At 36.9% G+C, this 20,530-nt stretch overlaps 1 protein-coding gene across 1 annotated transcript; it reads left to right on the top strand.

Annotated features, from left to right (window-relative positions):
- The first annotated feature begins 929 nt into the window (after window positions 1–929).
- LOC122341546 (116 kDa U5 small nuclear ribonucleoprotein component-like) lies at window positions 930–19,577 on the top strand. The gene is given in 35 exon segments (XM_043234997.1): window positions 930–1,017; window positions 3,415–3,469; window positions 5,154–5,196; window positions 9,361–9,526; window positions 10,062–10,097; window positions 10,100–10,173; window positions 10,317–10,485; window positions 10,568–10,646; window positions 10,790–10,865; window positions 10,999–11,064; window positions 11,232–11,267; window positions 11,344–11,434; window positions 11,524–11,606; window positions 11,794–11,960; window positions 12,111–12,235; window positions 12,338–12,401; window positions 12,481–12,571; window positions 12,670–12,805; window positions 12,903–12,920; window positions 12,923–13,029; window positions 13,696–13,889; window positions 14,699–14,773; window positions 14,775–14,808; window positions 14,902–15,042; window positions 15,183–15,284; window positions 15,373–15,455; window positions 15,577–15,663; window positions 16,000–16,129; window positions 16,509–16,596; window positions 17,205–17,234; window positions 17,237–17,322; window positions 17,538–17,632; window positions 17,810–17,963; window positions 18,921–19,028; window positions 19,124–19,577. Coding segments are annotated over 32 exon segments (3,048 nt in total). The 5' UTR covers window positions 930–1,017; window positions 3,415–3,469; window positions 5,154–5,196; window positions 9,361–9,399; the 3' UTR covers window positions 19,220–19,577.
- Window positions 19,578–20,530: the final 953 nt, after the last annotated feature.

The raw sequence follows: 20,530 nt of genomic DNA on the forward strand, positions 1-20,530 counted from the left end.
CTTCTCTCTCTCTCTCTCTCTCTCTCTCTTTCTCTCTCTCTCTCTCTCTCTTTTTCTCTCTCTCACCCTTGTCTGCTATCTGATCTTTGCTGCAGTTTTTCACACTCTCTCGCTCTCTCGTTTGCTCCCTCTCTCTCTCTGAAGTTGGCATTTGCAGGGACCACCGTCTCACCGATGCTACCTCAAACACAGAGCTCTTGAAAAGCAGCCTGGTGTTCATGCTCAAACCCAAAATAAGTACCTTTCACTGCCCTCTACGTTGGCTGAATACATTACAGACTGACAAATGACAACAAAAAAAAATCTTTATGTTTGAGGGTTTTTGGGCACTGTTTTTCATAGCGTTTGCATAAGGTCCGTGTATGTGTGTGTGAGAACGTGTGCTCAGATGAATAATCGTTTTAAAGAGGCTGGCCCTTTGGTTTGGGTTGCACACGCAAGGACGGTGACAGAACCAGGACATTTGCCTCTACAAATAAACACAAACGAACACACAAATACGCTCATCTATCATGCCTGGTCACGCTGGCTAATTAATCCGACTCCTACCTGTGTGTGTGTCTGTGTCACTTCTGCCACAGATAGATAGATAGATAGATAGATAGATAGATAGATAGATAGATAGATAGATAGATAGATAGATAGATAGATAGATAGATAGATAGATAGACGGATAGAGAGAGCCATGTGTTGACCTCTCATCGTAAACATACTAAGGCTCTCTGGCTGTGATGTCAGCTTGGGTTGCAGTGGCTCATCCTGATAATGTTTCATGTTTTGCGTTGGTTGCTATGTTTGGATCTGTTCTACAAGGACTGCTATTGATCTGTTATTGAGCGAACTGAGTTGACTGAAGTTTACTGTAAACAACAAACAGTCCAGATGAGTCTTTGTGGAGTAGCATGCCTTGGTGTACTTTACAAAATGTGCCAACGCTGTTCAGACCTTTGCGGTTGCTAAGATGTTTTTAGAAGATGTTGCTTGTGCTCACTGAGGCTACACTTGCCGAAAACACAGGTAAAAGCTTTCAACAAAAAAAAAGAAATATTATTAAAATGAGTGTTTTCTATTTTTAATGTGTTTGTAAATTATTCCTGAGATGGCAAATCTGAATTTTCAGCAGCTTTCATTCCAGTCTTCAGTGTCATAATGCAACTAATGAATTTTTATTTAGAAATATTAGGAATATTATTGATATCATACTATTTTATACATGCTGCCTATAAAGTCTTACTGAGTTAGCGTTTCAGCCTCTTAATTATCCCTGAACGTCTAATTGAATACTGATAATTATAACAAATGGTTATGGACAGTAAAAACCCCATGTGTATATTTTCAAGGTCGCCTCAGAGCCTTTGAGATTACTGAGAAAAAGTGTCATTATTTGTTGTGTAAGTTTTTATCTTGATAATAATAATTCCAAGTCTTTCTTCTGTTGAACAGAAAAAATTAATATTTGAGGAATATCCAGACTGTTCTTTTTCAATAAAATGAAAAAGATTGAAGGCTGCAGATATTACATTATAAACAACATCGTAGTGTTTTACAGTAAAATATTATTTCACGTTTTCTACTTCTTTTCTACTTCTAGTCTCTCTCTTTCTCTCTCTCTTTTAATTTACTAGCAATCTCTAAATAAAAATAGTCATTGCATTGCATACAACGGGTGCACTATATTCCTATAAAAGTCATCTAAAATCATGACTTTGTGTGAGAAACAAAACAAAACTAAAGTAATTAAAACGTACACAACTTTAAATGGCCATCAATGGAGGAACACACTTTGAATGGTGTAGTTAATAAGGCATCTCAGCTCTTTATAAATTATGAATGCTCATTTATCTCCACACCAGTGCACAAGCCAAAATGGTCAATGTGTGAAACACTATGCATTAAAGCACACCTATTGAGACGAATTCAACCGTTGCATGATTGCTCATTCATTCTGCACAAAGCTATGGAGACTATATTGTCGTTCCAGGGTGTCAAGTGCTTGTGCGCATGTAATTTTGTTGTAATATTTATTAGGAAATATGTCTGCATGTTGGCCCTGAGGCAGACGAGCAGATGTCTGTTGTGGAAATTCAAGGGTCCATATGGACTAGGGTTTAATTATTACTGTAGAAACGCACACACATAAATTCAATCATGTCAATGTGTCCCTTTTCATCAATGAAATAACAGCGAGAATGTTTTCCTGTTGTGAAGATCATCTTGGGCCTCTGAAAGAAGTTTCACTTTTATGTGTTGTCCTCCTTAAGCTCTGTGCAACTAAACACTGACAGTTTATTAATCGTAGCGACTGTATGTCTCTGTGTGTGTGTGTGTGTGTGTGTATGTGTGTGTGTCCCTTTTTTTAACTTTATGCCATATGGAGCATGAAAATAAGATGAGTGGAAAATAGGCTGATTGAAAGAGATATGAGCAAAAGCGAGTGTGGGTTCAGTGAAATGGCACTTTTGTCCTCTCTCAAAAAAAGCTGTTGACCAATCATACCTTAAAAACAGTATAATACGAATCTTTACACTTTTTTAAAAAAAAAAAGAAAAAAAATCCCAAAAAACTAAATTTGGTTGTAACCAAGGTACTAATACTTTATGTACACTTTAGTACTTTTGAAGTATGAATATGTAAAATAGCATTTAAAGGAAAATAAGATACAGAGATGTATATTTTAGCTTTTACGAGAGCATAGTTCAAAAACAATCGATCGAATGCAAAAATATTGTTGCATAGTTTTTTTCCCTTTTCAGGATTTTTAAATAGATCATGAAATGTTCTTGCTTTGTATTAAACTGTGTGGGTGCGTTCATTACCAAATTAAAATGTAACATCACACCTACATTTTCTTAAAGGTAAATTGTTAATCAAGTCTAAAGTTATGTTAATTAATTTCCATATTAATTCGGGTCACTTACATGAATGTTACTGCTATTAAATGAGGCTTTAAATAACCGTTTGCTTCAATTTTGATTCACAGCCACCTCCGCTTTTAATCATATTATTGCATGATCTACCAGTTTCTTTAAAGAATAATAACAGATAAAGACGCTTCGCCAATGTAATGCTTCATTCCAGCCTGTATAAAAATATCCATTCAAAAAATGTTTCGCTTCTCGAGCAAATGTTTTGCTCTTGTAGAAATGTATAGTTCATTCCCACGAGAATATAAAGCTTGCCTGAACTAGCAACAGTAACTAAGGAAGCAAAGCCTAGCTTAAGCGGTTGTTTGCATTTTCAGAGGAGCTTGTGTGACTTTACTGTGTATTCTTTACAAACAGACACAACACACATGTTGACGCCATACAGATGCACACGGGACAATATTTATCATGTCTGGAATTTAGGCCACAGACTCTCTTACGTGTTGCCACTTACACTAATTTTTGTTTGCTGTGTGTTTCATCACTGTAGCCCTGTTTGAGAAGATCTCACGCATTTCTTTTCAAAGATAAATGGAGTACAGTAGGTATGCATCACACGGGGAATGATACCAAATTTAAAGAGCACACAGACCCATTTATACAATGTGAATTTGATAAATATCACACACACACACACACACACACACACACACACACACACACACACAGAGTGGTGCACTGAGCATGATCTACTTAGAGTAGAGAAGTGTGTGAGTGTGTGACCTCAAATCTGCTGTGCTGTTTCTCCTCCTTCCTGTAAACTAGTTTCGCACCTTGTTTGCCATTCATCTTTCTCTCCATCTTTCTGACAGACCTGCATTCATCCTGCTTAATCAGAAGTAAAAAATTACACCTGCAGGAATAACATCCGAAAATGTGCAACATAAACGCAAAACACTAAGTGCAACAAAGTCTCTAACTGTATCTGGTTCTGTCTCTCTTTCTCGCTACTAAAAATGAAGGTCATTGTTTCAGTGCTAGGGTTTTTATATCCTTTTTTAAAAAAGTAACTGCTTTAATATTTTAACATGTAATATTTAAAAGGAATTTATTCCTGTGATGGCAGAATTTTCAAGTCATTATCCGGGCTTCAGTGTAACACGATCCTTCAGAAATCATTGTGATATGCTGATTTATTATTATAAATGTTAAAAAAACAATTGTTGTGCTGCTTGATATTTTTGTGCAAACTATGATACTTTTTTGAAGGACCTGATAAAATAGGTCAGAAATAAATAAATCCTTTTGTGATATCCTTAGTAAAAAGAAATCACAATGTATATAGTTTAAATCTATTAACATATTCACTGATATATCGCTCAAGACCTACCGATATAAAAAATGGTAATTAAACTTTATTTGAAGTTTTACTTTTGTACAATGCATATTTCTTAATACTAATCCTAAAACGTGTTTTTAATGTCACTACTGATGATTGTATGATCTTTGAAAAAAATGTGTCTTTATATGCAAGGTTTTTAAAGTGTCCCTAAAGTCCACTTACGCACAACTAAAGTGCATTAAGTACAAAATTAGTTGCTCCAATTCAGCAGACCAGTTTAGCATACTAAAAGTACAAGAGGAGGGCATTTTTATTAGGCAAAAATATCTTAATGTAGTATTTGTTTTATAGGAAATAAATGTAACATAATCCATTACATTACACATTATAGGTAATATAATCAGACTACTTTTTGATTACATTTCAATTACTCATTTATCGCATTGATTTAAATAGGACATTGTTTTACCATGTTAATATAAAAATACAAACAGCAAGAAAATATATTCCATTTGTTGTTGCTAACATGAAGTGCAATAAAACATTATATTACATCAAGGTTTTCTAAAGGAGTGTCATGAGTTTAATGAAAAGCTAAGTGAATGTCCACAAAACTGGAAGAATTTCGAAGTGTATATAAGCAGGCTATTTAAGAAAGGTCTATTTTAGATGGAGAGAAACAGGAATTTATTGCTATTGTCCTACTGCTATTTATCGCTAAACAGATTACATAATCCAGATTACATGAAATATTCAGTTACTACCGAGTTTGCGTTTCTGTTTAGAGGTAGTAAAGAAAATACACACAATAGCTTTACATAATGCCTCAGTTTCACAAAAGAATTAAATAACAAGCATTAATTGAGCCTCTTGTTGTGTTTTCATTATGTAAATGGGGTTGACGAGCTCTTCTGCTATTTTCTCCTCTCTCTCCACCGACAATCAAGAGTCTCATCAACTACAGCACAAGGACCAACTGCTGATTAACAGGTGTGTGTGTGTGTGTGTGTGTGTGTGTGTGTGTGTGTGTGTGTGTGTGTCGTAATGGAGTAGATATAGCACAGACATAAGTAATCAATCCTAATACAGTAGAAGGAGGGATCTGAGGTATAGACCTAACTGTAGCCTATATACATAACGTTAGAGATGAGGTTGCTCCAAAGACAGGCAGAAGCAACAGAAAATGATCGCGCAGCTGTAATGCAACAGACATTAGTGTTTGATCCGGAACGGAAGAGCGGGATGGCGCTCGGGGGGGAAAGTGTGTTGTTTATTTTCGCCGCTGCCCAGGTGTGCTGATCAAAATGAGTAATGAGGAGTTAGTAGAGCAGCACCTCGGAGAATACACTCACACACCATGCATACATGCAAACACAAAACCCACAAAACAGAATTATAAAACTAAATACAAGAATTCTGCTAAGACGGAGAGATACTTTTATGGCAAATATCAAGGTTTCGTTAAGGCATTCAAGAAAGTTTGCATGTTTCATAGAAACTGCACCCATGAACCTACCATCCCCTACCAGCTGAGCTACAGTAACCCTGTTATGTCCGCTACAGCATTGCTACGCCGCAAAATAAATTTCTTCTTTACGCCAGAGTATTTACGCTCATGATACATGGTCTGTGCATTTGGCACCATCCTGTTTGTGACATTTGGCATGGAGCCCCTGGAAAATGGATCTCTTGCACCCAAGAGGTCTTGAGGTCTCTTCGCCATTTCCTCAGATAGATTTTAGATGGTACACATAAGCCCTGCTGCAAAAAAAGCATGGGCGCTTCCTTTCTTTACACACGTTTCAGCAGCAACCTGTTCCAAAACCTCTGTACGAACAGTCTGGGACGGTGGAAAACGTTGATCTGTTATTCCACCCATGCACTTAAGATGATTTATTCTATCCAGAGATCTATTTGTGATGATACGACGGTTCACATGCAATCACATAGACTCGTATTATATTGCATGAATGATGTCATCTCATAACTATATCTTTATTAACATATGCTGTTGATGTGTGATTGTCGATGCAATATGAAAATAAAGCATAAACCACGCATATTTAACATGTAGTCTGGTAGAAGCAACATGATGCACTTATAAAGAAGTGGTTTCTGTGGAATTCTTTGCTTCTCCTGCATTTTGTAAGTGATGCAACCGCATGGACGAGATCATGTCAGTTTAATTTTCTCAGGAAACGTGGACAGTAAGGTGCTTTATACTTCACTGAGGCCAAGAGCTATCATTAGAAATACTTTGGGCCTCATTCACGAAACGCAATCAAAACGAATTTCTGTGTAGGCTCGTCTCTCTCTCTCTCTCTCTCTCTCTCTCTCTCTCTCTCTGCCTCTCTCATACTTCAATGTAAAAGAAATCCTGTTATATGTAAACTGGCAATGATGCCAGAAATTCAGTGGGTGGCATTTTAGTGTGAAATGTGTATTTCTTTAACTGTTATGAGTATATATATCAACGCATATAATATATATCAACATTTCAATTTGATCTGTACAATAGCATGTATTGACATCAAACATAATAATGCAGGTGGTAAAATATAACTTTACATGATTAATTAAATTTATTTAAAACTGGCATGTGAATGAAGTGTAATATAAAGCACAGGTATTTTGTGTCATCACATTTAATGCATCAAAGGTTTAGTCAATTGCAAAAGACAAAATTTACAATGTACCCTATCCTTTTTCTTTTTGAATATATTTTAAACACATAATTTATTTCTGTGATGCAAAGCTGAATTATCAGCATGTCTTCATTGTCTCATGATCCTTCAGGAATCGTTCTAATATGATGATTTGTTTGCTTAAGTAACATAATGTTAAAAACAGTTGCACTGCTTAATACTTTTGTGAAAACTGTTACATATTGTTTTGCCTTTCTATTAATCAGTGAATATAAGATTCATTAATTAATAGCAAGTTCAAAAGAACAGCATTTATTATTGCATTATAGATGGCTTTAAATGTGACATCATGAAAGTGATATAAACGGGTCCCAACCCAAAATTATGAAAAAGAACAACCCAGTAACTTTGTTTTGGTAAGTCTTTCTCTGCAAGCTTGTGAAAAGCTCAGATTTTACTGTAGGCTTTTATTATAATATCATACCTCTTAATCTGCACGTTTTCTTCACGGCACTGCTATTGTGATTTCACAAGCCGCAACAGTCTAACAGTCCTAACACCATGGCAAGAGTTGGAGCAAATCTTGCTAACTGTTCTGTCTTTAGCTGCACTGAAGAGCACAGAACGTTATTCTGACTCCCAGTCTCAGAGGAGACAAAAGAGCAGTGCATTTCTTGATTTATTACTGTATATTACGCTGCTGCCACACAGATCTAGTATAAACATGTGATTGCTTTCCAAGCTGTTTAAATTCATAGACGTAACTGTTTCTGTAACTCATGTGTGTTTTTGAGTGTATTGGAGAGTTTAAGCTCAATAAGACATTAAAGAGAACTTACTCAGTTTAGTACTCACATGTTGCGTGACAGACACTTTGTGTGTGTTTCAGATGCATGCACTCAGAAGACCATAAATCAGAAGTTTAAACTGATACGGTTTAAAAAGTATGATTTCACTGTGATAGACATGATAATCAGAACCAAACAGTATATTTCGCATCTGAGGTATAAGCTGTAAAGACACAGTCCTATTCTGCAGATCTTTAAAAATACAGCAAAAGATCAAAAGACCTAGAATTGATACATAAAAAGTGAATAACAGGTATCCTGTTTCAATACATTTAACACATCCTTGCTGAAAAAAAGTATTAGTTTCTTTCAGAAAAATACATTACTGACCCAAAACATTTAAATAGTAATGTACATTTGCATTTATGTAATAATTCATGCATTTTACTGTCCAAAAATATGTTATTTTAGATTAAAATTCCAAGTATTGCATCCAATTTAATGTTAATGTAACATTTTAGGATGGATAATGATTATCAATTCACTATTTATTAGATACTTTAAACAAACTATTGAATTTTCTCAGTTTTTTTAATAACTTCTTATTCATCTTCATTTAATTACTTTTAATAAACTGTATCAACATAATGTTGTTCTCAGCACTTGTTCAGCTTTTGTTTTCCTTTCTTCCAGCATGGCTTTCTCTTAAAAGATTACTTTCAATTGTCTTAAGAGACTCTTGTTATCAAGTTTGGACCAATAAATAAAATCCCCTTCTTACTATAAACAAAGTCGTCTTCAAAGGCTTTTAAGAAAACCATTCTAAAAGCACAGGAAACGAGTATTATGTAAGTTTATGTAAATGTTTGTCACTGTGCAAATTGTAGGCTACCTATGATTTTCCTCATATTTTTTCAGAACTTTGAATTACAGTACGTTAGCAGAGTGAAAACTGCAATATTGTACATATCAGTTGTATTCAGTTGGACATTAACGTGTACCTGTAGGCTATTTGAAGAGCCTAGTCTGTTTTTCTAGTTGGAAAGTAACAGTGGATGTTGACCTCTGAAGTCCTGCCAATGTTCAAGTGCCATATGAGATCCCTGTATCAACAAATGGAGCCTGAGTCATACTAGGACATTGTAAACTATGTGGGACTGAAAATATTAGGGATGCCCAAAGCATGAAACCCACAGAGGAACTAAGAAATTCTGTACATACAAGTACACACAAGTGTTATGGTGCCATCTTCTGTTGGTACATTTTATTATTTGACCTGTTGGATAGCCTTGAGAGGATATATCATAATAACTGGGGAAAGAAGCATGCACTATTCTTATTATAAAAATATATGACAAATATTTTAAGTCTTAATCAAAGATTCTCTAAAGACCTACTGTGAAGTTGGAGCTTCTATTTGTAGCCTATATTTGCAAACATGTAAACGGAGTTTAACCAAGCTTATAACGCAATTATATATAATAAGGTGCATAAATAATATTCCTTAATAATGATCATCATCATTTTTGAAGCCAAAAGGTACCTTTCTGTACTTATGTGCATGTGTACTAAAGCCTATTTGCATCACGGCAAATATATTGAACACTGAATGATCTAATTAATTTCTGAAATATTTTACGCCAACGTTTAACAAGAGCCAACATAAATCTAAAATAAATGTATACATTTAAAGCAGTGTTTTTCATCCTTTTGTACCCCAGATTTGTTTTTCGAACCGGCAATGTGCAGGGCCACTGTTGATGACGTCACCAACGTACGACATACGTTGCTCTGAGAGAGGACCTCGCGGTGCATGGTTTGGAAACAGTACGCGGGATAACTTTAAAACAATAATAAAATCCACCAGGCGTAAAGAGTCGCACACAGGTATACATCTATTATAACGCTTCATAGTGCATTTACATGTGATAAACAGAAATTACATATGAGTTAAATGAGCCAGTCATTCATTCAATAATGTTCTGTCGTACGTTTGCGGCGCGTTTAGATTTGTTAGCAGCTTTGTTTAAAGCTTTTCTAAATTCTTAACTTTTAGATATATTGTGATTGTCAGTAAGCTAGTAATTTGCTTCATCATGCTGCATTTGCACATTATAATTATTGCATAATATTTTCAGTGTTTACACGGCTCTTAAATATACTCTCGTTGAGCTTCTGTAGATAACATTGTGTGCAAAAAGTGTACAAGAGTAAGTAACACAGTCACCATATAAAACAGCATAAATAGAAACATGAGAGTGAAAGTAAAACCATCCTAAACCTTTCCAAAGTCGTCGCATTTTGTCTAGATTACAGTTTTGCACGTTGTTAATAAACTGCGATTAAATCCCGCGCATGCTCAGTAATTCTCTGTACTAGGGCTGGTAGGAAAACGTAATTCCTATCTGCTTTGTGCCGTCAGAGCTCATCAGCATGGAGACAGATCTTTATGATGAGTTCGAAACTATATTGGACCAGAGCTGGACTCTGATGAAGATGAGGAAGTAGACGCAGATGACCGGGAGGCTGATGAGGTGTGTCTGAGATATGATCTCTGTTCATCTGTGTATATTACAGCGGAAACCAAATCATCTGAAACTGCCCCAAAACTGTTTTTGGTGCAAGTTGCAGAATATACTGCATGAGTGGGATATGAGTGCTGTTTATCTTATTTCAGGCAGATGAGGAGGATGACGATGAAGACCAGGCTGAGGCGGATGAGGAGGATGGTGGCGGTATGGAGGTGGTTCTGCATGAGGATAAAAAGTATTATCCTACAGCTGAGGAAGTTTATGGTCCTGAGGTGGAGACTATCGTCCAAGAAGAAGATACGCAACCACTGACAGGTAGAGAAAACACTCATGCAATACTAGTATATGTACTCCAGGTGAACAAAATCAAGAGTATCTCATTTTGTTTACTCCTCAGAGCCCATCATAAAACCGGTGAAGATGAAGCGGTTTACTCTGATGGAGCAAGAGCTTCCTGTCACCGTCTACGACATGGAGTGAGTTCGCTGCTGTTGCTTCTCTCTCTCTCTCTCTCTCACTCATTCATGAAACGCAATCAAAACGAATTTCTGTGTAGACTCGTCTCTCTCTCTCTCTCTCTCTCTCTGTTTATTTGAGCTGCATATATGCCTATCCGCAGGTTCCTTGCTGATTTGATGGACAGCTCAGAACTGATCAGAAATGTCACCTTGTGTGGGCACTTACACCATGGCAAGGTAAAGAACACCGTCATGCTTGTCCTCTTTTGTCTAATAAATAAAGGTGCATCATGTGGTGTTTTTTATATGTGCTAAATTTGATAGCATTAATTTTGAGGACACATTAATATGCATTTGTTTTTCCGCTTAGACTTGCTTTGTGGACTGCCTCATTGAACAGACGCATCCTGAAATCCGCAAGAGAGATGACTCTGACGTGAGTATATAGTTATTAAATACAAAATGTGAATAAAAACACCGCTGCAGCTTGTGATATGCAGACTGAGGTGTTTCGTTGGGCAGACAAGATGACATTCACTGTTTATTTCGCTCTACGCTAACTCTGAATATGTTACAGTAATGATCTTTTTACTTTTTTTACAGTTACGATACACAGATATCCTCTTCACAGAGCAAGAGGTAAGAAATCAACTAAATCATCTGATCATAAGCTAGCATGTGAATTTATCTCATGTAAGTTTTTGTTTTCTCACAGAGGGGAGTTGGTATCAAGAGTACACCTGTAACCATGGTTCTGCCTGACTCCCGGGGCAAATCTTACCTTTTTAACATCATGGACACGCCAGGTACTTTAGCTGACGTGTTTAAATGTCACTTATAAGTGTACAGTATGCTGTGAAATGGCAGGCCATTTATCTCTCGAACTTGCCCTCAGGTCATGTGAACTTCTCTGATGAGGTGACATCAGCAGTCAGACTGTCTGACGGCATTGTGCTTTTTATCGATGCTGCCGAGGGGGTGAGTTCACAAATACAGTCTACTGCCAATGTCAGGCTTTAGGCTCCAGGACTGCTATCATCATGTTGTTGTCATCGTAATATAACGTTTAAGCAAATCATTTTTTAACATGTTTTGCATAAGCGTATGTTATATGTCACATGAAAGTAGCTATGTTCTGTAAGGCTAAAGTTTTGAATGTGTTCAGGTGATGCTAAACACTGAGCGGCTGATTAAGCATGCAGTGCAGGAGAAGTTGGCCATCACTATCTGTATTAATAAAGTGGATCGTCTGATCGTGGAGCTCAAGCTACCCCCTACTGATGCATACTACAAACTGCGCCACATCGTGGATGAGGTCAACGGCTTGCTGAGGTAACCTACTGTGTTTAAAGGAAGATACATGATATTGAGACAAGTCTTAGATCTGCGATTTGTCTTTCCCTTGCTTATTGGTTATTGGTGTTATTGAACCGTTTTGTCTGAAATTCTGTAGAATAATCTCTCTCTCTCGCTCTCTGGCAGCACGTACTCCACCGATGAGTCTCTGATTGTCTCTCCCCTGTTGGGAAACGTGTGTTTCGCTTCCTCACAATACAGCATCTGCTTCACTCTCGGCTCCTTTGCCAAAATCTATTCAGACACCTACGGTGAGACCTAAACACACAATAAACAAAAACGCATTCATAAGCATCCTCAGTGCTCCTGTCTGAAAACATCAACCTTTTCTTTTACTCTCATTTGTTTTCCAGGTGACATCAACTACATGGAGTTTGCTAAAAGACTGTGGGGAGACATTTACTTCAACCCTAAAACGTGAGAATCTCAAGCTAGTTTTATTAGCAGAATAGGAGCTTTTTTTATTTTTCCATTGTGACGTTTTTTCCTCTGCCAGGAGGAAGTTTACGAAAAAGGCCCCCAACAGCAATTCTCAGCGAAGCTTTGTTGAGTTCGTACTAGAGCCGCTGTACAAGATTCTTTCACAGGTGAGAAATACACTCACTTTTCTTTCATTTGGGTAAACTGAATGCCCATTTGATCAGTCAAATACGCAGGCTGTATAAATGTGTGAACGTGTCTGTAGGTGGTGGGGGATGTGGACACATCTCTGCCTCGTGTGTTGGATGAGCTCGGCATTCATCTGACTAAAGAGGAATTAAAGCTCAACATCAGACCTCTTCTGCGCCTTGTCTGCAACCGCTTCTTTGGAGAGTTTACAGGCGAGTATCTTTTTTTCTTTTTGTTATGATAGTAAATCATAATTCTTGCACACGTGTCAGTTTCTTTCAGTCTAATAATATGTGATCATTTGCACAGGCTTTGTGGACATGTGCGTAAACACATACCATCTCCTCAGGGAGGTGCCAAAGCTAAGATAGAGCACAGCTACACGGGCGGACTGGACTCGGACCTTGGAGAGACGATGTCTGAGTGTGACCCTGATGTAAGTGACATACAGAAAAAGCACTTTATAATTTACGTATAAGGACCAATTCTCAGAACTAACTAGTTAAGTATAAGCATGCATATAATTAAACACATATATAAAGCTTATAAAGCACATATTCTACATCACTAATCCAAAAATTAACCTTACTTACTATTAATGAGCCACAATTAGGAGATTATTCAGACAAATGTCATAGTTAATGGTTTGTTAATAGCATGAATTGGATCTTAAAATAAAGTATGATCAAAAAAGCTCATTGCCAATTAAAAATGTCAGTGGTGTATACATGAATATAAATGGGAATAGAATTATTTTATTAGATAAATAATAAAAGATAACTTTCAGTTTAGGGCATACAGACAAAACTCTGTGGCAGACGCTTTATGTCTGGGAGCGACAGTGTCAGACTGTTTGGAGAGTAGCAGATCATTTGAATGACAGGCTTTGGCTTTTCAGGATCACCAAAGCCAAATGTTTTCCTTTCTTCTTCTCTGAATGAATTATTCCTTCATATTACATTTTTTTATTTACATTTTAGAATGAGATGCACATAGTGTCTTACCAAATAGAAATGTGTCCACCTCTAACACGCCTAAAATTGTGAATATATCAGTTACACAGGCCTAGAGAAGTAAGCCAAGCGCTTGTGTTCTTTCGCAGGGTCCACTGATGTGTCACACCACTAAGATGTACAGCACAGATGACGGCGTGCAGTTCCACGCGTTCGGTCGAGTCCTGAGCGGGACCCTGCAGGCGGGCCAGCCTGTGAAGGTTCTAGGAGAGAACTACAGCCTGGAGGACGAGGAGGACTCTCAGATCTGCACTGTCGGACGCCTGTGGATTTCTGTTGCTAGGTGACCGTCACACTCTGTCTTTCTGATTGCTCTTTTCTTTTTTTGCTGGCATTATTAATACATGGTCGCCTGTTTTAAACAGCAATACTTCAAATCCTATGTCTTTTCTAGTTGTTCAGGATTTAAGGATGATGTTTTTGTTTTATATTTTTTGTCCAGCGTATAGCCCTTAAAAAAAATTAAGATTGACATAACTATCAAGAAATATTATGAAAATGCCCATGCAGTTATAATATAATTTTATATATAAGCATATAATTTTATACATGATGTGTGCATATACTGTTTATCTATTATGTACATATAAAACAATAAACATGCATGTGTATATTTAAGGAACAATGTTATGTTTATACATTTAATATAATAGTATTTATACAAATAAATGAAAATACAAATATTTACAAAATATATGCTGTATGTTTATATATGCAAAATAAATATACGCAGTATACACTCATTATGTATTATTAATCTTTTTTCAGCACTATATTTTCTTAATTTGGTTTCTAGGCTTTTTCAAGACTATTGTTATTTTCATGCTTTTGTCTTTGAATCGACATCTTGAGCCCCAAAGATGAAAGTAAATAGCTGATATTGGAGTACATTTTAAAAGAATATACTATTTTAATCTTTCTACTTAAACATTTTAAGCCTTATTTATATGTATTATTTGTTGGGGGTTTTTTGTAATGTTTTGTAAAAAAGAAAAAGAAATTTCTGAATCAAAATTGTTTTAAAGTAGGTCATCATCTCAGTTTTTATCATTGTAGTCTTTGTAAGAGTTATGTTTTATGTGTTGATGTAAGGTATCAGATTGAAGTGAATCGTGTCCCTGCTGGAAACTGGGTGTTGATCGAAGGTGCGACCAGCCTATTGTTAAAACGCCACAATCACAGAACCCCGTGGAAATGAAGAGGTAGGAAAGAGAGATATTGATTCAAAAAGTAGCTCAAAGCAGTCATCATTTAAGACTTTGTAAGTTGAATGTGCTTTGTATTGGTGTGTTTAGGCTCAGATCTTCAGACCACTGAAGTTTAACACAGCGTCGGTGATAAAGATCGCTGTAGAGCCAGTCAATCCCTCAGAACTGCCCAAAATGTTGGATGGACTCAGAAAAGTCAACAAAAGTTATCCATCACTTACAACAAAGGTAACGATCCCTAGAACAATCCACTTTACCTATACTGTAAAACCATATCTTTTTTATGTTTTAAACCACGTTACATGAGTGTGTTACGTGTTGCAGTCTTTTCACAAACTAGTTTCTTATTAATCTGTGTGTGTGTTCAGGTGGAGGAGTCCGGTGAACACGTGATTCTTGGTACAGGTGAGCTGTACCTGGACTGTGTGATGCACGACCTGCGCAAGATGTACTCTGAGATTGACATCAAGGTGCTCTTTTGCTGTCACGCTAATTTCTTTCCTCTTTTTACCTATGTTTTTTGTTTTAATGTGATTTCTCTTTGACCTCGCACATTAGGTGGCTGATCCAGTGGTGACCTTCTGTGAGACTGTGGTAGAGACGTCCTCTCTGAAGTGTTTTGCTGAAACGCCCAATAAAAAGAAGTGGGAAGAAATTTCCCGTATCTCAGCACCACCATTTAGAACTTGACTTGTCTTGACAGGATCAGTCTTGACGTGCTTCAGTGTGTGGGATTTCTAAGTCTCTGTGTGTGATTGGCAGGAATAAGATTACCATGATTGCGGAGCCGTTGGAGAAGGGTCTAGCTGAAGACATTGAGAATGAGGTGGTGCAGATCACGTGGAACAGGTAAAACATGGCTGAACTTCAGAGGGCTTATGGGTTATATGTAACACAAAAATGTATTTCTTAATATTAAATATTTAAACGCACAACTGTTTTCAACACTGATAATGACACACATTTGTTGCATACCAAATCATCACCAACATTTTACAGTTTTTTTTCCTGATCACATAAGTACTGCCTTGGTACATAAAAGAATTCTTAAAAAAAAAAAAAACATTAAAGCGATAGTTTATGTGATGCAGTTCAGCCGATAAGATCTACTGTTTCATCTAACATCTGTTAACTACTTTAAAGCCGATAAATGAAAATAAAGAAAATCTCATTTACTCTTTAAAGGAAAAAAGTTGGGAGAGTTCTTCCAGACGGGAAGTATGACTGGGATTTGCTGGCGCCTCGTTCTATTTGGGCCTTTGGACCTGACACAACTGGGCCCAACATTTTAGTAGACGACACTTTGCCCTCTGAGGTAATTTGCATATCAGCTGACATTAATCATGCTCTCTAAGGTTCATTTATATTCATTAAATCATTTGTAATTTTTTTTTATGCAATTCAACTCTAATTTGATTTCATATGCATTAAATTCATGATATTTCACGCACCTCTCCTCTGACTGTTCAGACGTAAATTTTAAAATAGTGCCTTTGGCCATTCAAATGTAGATGTGTGTGTCTGTGGGCTTGCCAGGCAATAAGAGGTGTGAAAAAAAAATGGACATGTAGCATATAATTGCATGTGACACTGTGTATCTGTTTTTGTGAGAGGTTGTGCACTGTTGCACTTAACTTGTTGACAGCTAAATAATTTGATAAATGATCTGTTTTCTTTCTCTGTTCATTTTGTAGGTAGATAAAGCTCTTCTCGGCTCAGTGAAGGACAGTATTGTGCAGGGCTTCCAGTGGGGAACACGCGAGGGTCCTTTGTGTGATGAACGTAAGAGCTTTCAATGGTTATGAAGAAGCAAAGCACCACAGAATCAATAAATATTTCTTAGAGTAGATATACTTATTTAAATTAGGAATGCTCTGTATATTGGTATTGGTTGACATTTGATATATATCAGCCAAAGTAACACTTTACTAAAGGGACCAATTCTCACTATTAACTAATTGCTTAATAGAATACCTATTATTTACATATTGGTTATTTAGTAATTATAAAGCACATATTCTACATGACATTATTCAACATCTCTAATCTTAAACTTAACTACCTTACTAACTATTAATAAACAGCAAATTAGTCATAGTTAATGGTTCGTTAATAACAAGAACTGGTCCTTAGAATAATGTGTGACCATCAGCCAATGCTGGATATTTTAGTTTTCTTTTGCCGTCATTGAACACAAAGTCCTTTAAAAACTAGCACAAAGGACTAATCCTGATTAATCGCATCCAAAAATAAGTTCTTGTTTACATAATATATGTGTACTGTGTATATGTGTGTTTTTTTCGTATGCAAACAAGCTTTTAGTAAATGTCTACAATTTAGTGTGTTTGTGTTGTACTAAATATCAAATCTATCTCCTTGTCTGCGTCCAGCAATCCGCAACGTGAAGTTTAAGATCCTGGACGCGTGATCGCACAGGAACCGCTGCACAGAGGAGGAGGACAGGTCATCCCTACAGCTCGCAGAGTCGTCTACTCTGCCTTCCTGATGGTAATCTATCCTTCCCTAGCTCTATTTAGCCACCTCTCTTCTTCCCCCGTTTCCTTTCTCTGTCTAATCATTGTTTCCATTAGTCTTATTGGACTGTTTCATTCAATTACGTGATCCATTAACTCAGTTCAGTAGATTAAGTTGATTATCGTAATTGGTTTCTCACTTGCTCACCCCCTCTTTTTCCTCGCTTGGTGGTTGGTTGGTTTCTGTAGGCCACGCCCAGGCTGATGGAGCCCTATTACTTTGTGGAGGTTCAGGCCCCTGCTGACTGTGTTTCTGCTGTGTACACGGTGCTGGCACGCAGGAGGTACAATACACACAAACAGAACGAGGACATTGCTGACTCCTCGTCTGTTAACACACATACACACACTCGCATTAAGCAGATTGTAGCTCGAGGCAGCAAAAGTCAGCAAGTCTCTAATAAAGACAGTCTCCTTTTAGAACAAGCCTCTGACTGATCTCTTGTCTGTGTGTCCTGTAGAGGTCATGTGACGCAGGATGCGCCAATCCCTGGCTCTCCTCTCTACACCATCAAGGCTTTCATTCCCGCTATTGACTCGTTTGGCTTTGAAACCGATCTCCGCACACACACGCAGGGCCAGGCCTTCGCGCTCAGTGTGTTCCACCACTGGCAGGTACAAACACACCCACGTGTCTTTAGTTTTGTCTTGTTCCTGTCTTGTGTGTGTACGTGCGTTTAAATGGGGGTAAGAGTATCTCACAAAACCTTTTAAAAACACATGTTAGCCTGAAATGAAAATAGGAAATCGCACACATGTTATATGTATGAAATATGATTTTATTTTGAGACCTGGACTTTTGTAGTTTTAATGGCATTTAAATAATTGTGTTATTAATATTACACAATTACTACAGTATGCTGATTTTACTACAGTATGCTGCAGTATTTTTACTGTTTCATTTTTGGTTAAAGAAATCAAAGCCTATTATATAATATATTAATTGGTGAATTATGAATTAAATTAATTGTAAAATTTGTGAACTATTTAATGTAAAGGTTTTATTACAGTACTTTAATCTAAGAATCTGAGATTTAACCAAAAACAAAGTCTGAATAGGTGAATTTAATGTTGGGGAAGTTTGAGGAAGAAAATATAGAAAGATATTTAGACACAGTAGCATTTGTTTTACTGTAATGTATTGTGATTAAGCTTTAAAAAAAATATTACAGTATTATAAACAGGTTAATAAGAGTCAGAGTATTGGAAAAGATATGGAAATAAGAATGTTCATAATATATAAATGCAAGTAGTATTTAATTAAAAATTACAGTCTTTGTTTAATTTATGCAAGATGTAGTATCTTCAATCTTTTTAATTTTGGGGGAAATGTGACTTGCGTAAGACTCACCCGTGTGTGAGTGGATTTGTTCTGATGTGTTTGATGTTGAGTAGCAGAAAATTGAGTCAGCAGCAGCTTATCTTGGACTCCCTTGCCTTTAACACTGTTTCTCTGTGTGTGTGTGTGTGTGTGTGTGTGTGTGTGTGTGTGTGTGTGTGCATGTTTGTGTCACATGGTATTAGATTTTCGCCACTGTCCTGAGTAATTATTGTCTCTGCCCCTCACTCTAGATTGTTCCCGGTGATCCTCTGGATAAGAGCATTGTGATTCGTCCTCTAGAGCCTCAGCCGGCCCCTCATTTGGCCAGAGAGTTTATGATCAAAACCCGCAGGCGCAAAGTAAGACACTTTGACATCTCTGAGATGTCAATCAACTTGTTTAGTTTGAATAGGCATCATATATCATCATCCTAATCATCTCTCTCTTCCTCCAGGGTTTGAGCGAGGACGTCAGTATCAGCAAGTTCTTCGATGACCCTATGTTGTTGGAGCTGGCCAAACAAGACGTGGTGCTCAATTACCCGATGTGATGCGACAAATGAACTTAACTCATCCCATCATTCCCCTTCAGCTTCACCAGACTTGCCCGTACTACAAATCAATCCAGTTCTGTATGATGAAATTAAAAAAATGTCTTTTTTTTTATGCAAAGCGCTAGAAACATCCACACGATTACTCTTGCCGTTGTCACAGACTTTCCTGAATTAACCTCTGGCCTCAAGGAGCTCCTTTATAATTTTGTTTTTGTTTATTTTTATATTTGACAAGTGTTTTGTAGTATATAAGATAATGTAATTCACAGTCAAGTCTGTTTGAAACGTGTCTGAAATCTCTTTTTTTAAATCTTAAGAGGTTTTTGATTAAAAAGCTTTGACCTGTGGATCTTAAGGACACTGTGGAATGTATTGTTTGATATCGCTGAAGTTGATAGCCATTGTTCTTCTCAAGGCTTGAGGATGCTTTGATGTGAAGGAGAAGATGGTTTTGATATGCAGTATGAAAGTATGCTCAAACTTTGGAAGAGAATATTCAGTGCAGGGGAAACTTTGAGAACATTCGCTGAATACAGAATAAAAGCGAAGTACATGCAAAGGGCAGGAGACACGCGTCTGCATGCATGCAGGTAAAAACAGATCCGTCTAATAGACACTGCAGAAGCAGAGCTAAGTGAAGCTGACATGAGTGAAGGCCATTCAACAGACACAAGTCTGACATTTAAGTGAATGTCACAGATGTCTTTTTTTGTTGCTGTGCCCTTTTCTTAAACAAAAATTGCATTCGTATTAAATGAGCTTCAGTTCTGAATTTAACATTTAAAGTTACCTAAACCAGAAAGTAATAAATGTAGGTATAATGTGTAAAACTGTAAGTTATATGAATGTATAGGAAGATCATTTGTTATTTAATACACACAGTGAAGATCATTAATATTCACTCAAAATTTGGAGGAATATTAGTTGTAGCTGTACCACTATTAATATGTTTGAAATACCCAACGCATTTAAAATGAAGAAAAACAGGTATTTTGTGGATGAGTAAGCGCTGTTGTACGAAAGATTTTGGAGGATGAGTAGGGAGTAGAGGCCCATTTTGAATGACTTCATATCTGTGGGCACATGATAAAAGTAGTTTCTCACACTGCTCTAGAGTGATCTTAGTCCACCCCACCAGTCTCAACAGTTCAGTAGCTTGTTTTGTTTAGCCATAACTTTGTCTCTAAGGACTTTCCAGAGATATACTTAGCTTCAAGGAACCGCTATATCTGTGTTGCAGTGAGACAGAAATATCGTCTCGCATGAAAACATGTACTGCATGTTGCTGAAGGAGATTCTGTTAAACAT

Source organism: Puntigrus tetrazona, chromosome 3 (assembly GCF_018831695.1).
Source record: "Puntigrus tetrazona isolate hp1 chromosome 3, ASM1883169v1, whole genome shotgun sequence".
Taxonomy (NCBI): Eukaryota; Metazoa; Chordata; class Actinopteri; order Cypriniformes; family Cyprinidae; genus Puntigrus; species Puntigrus tetrazona.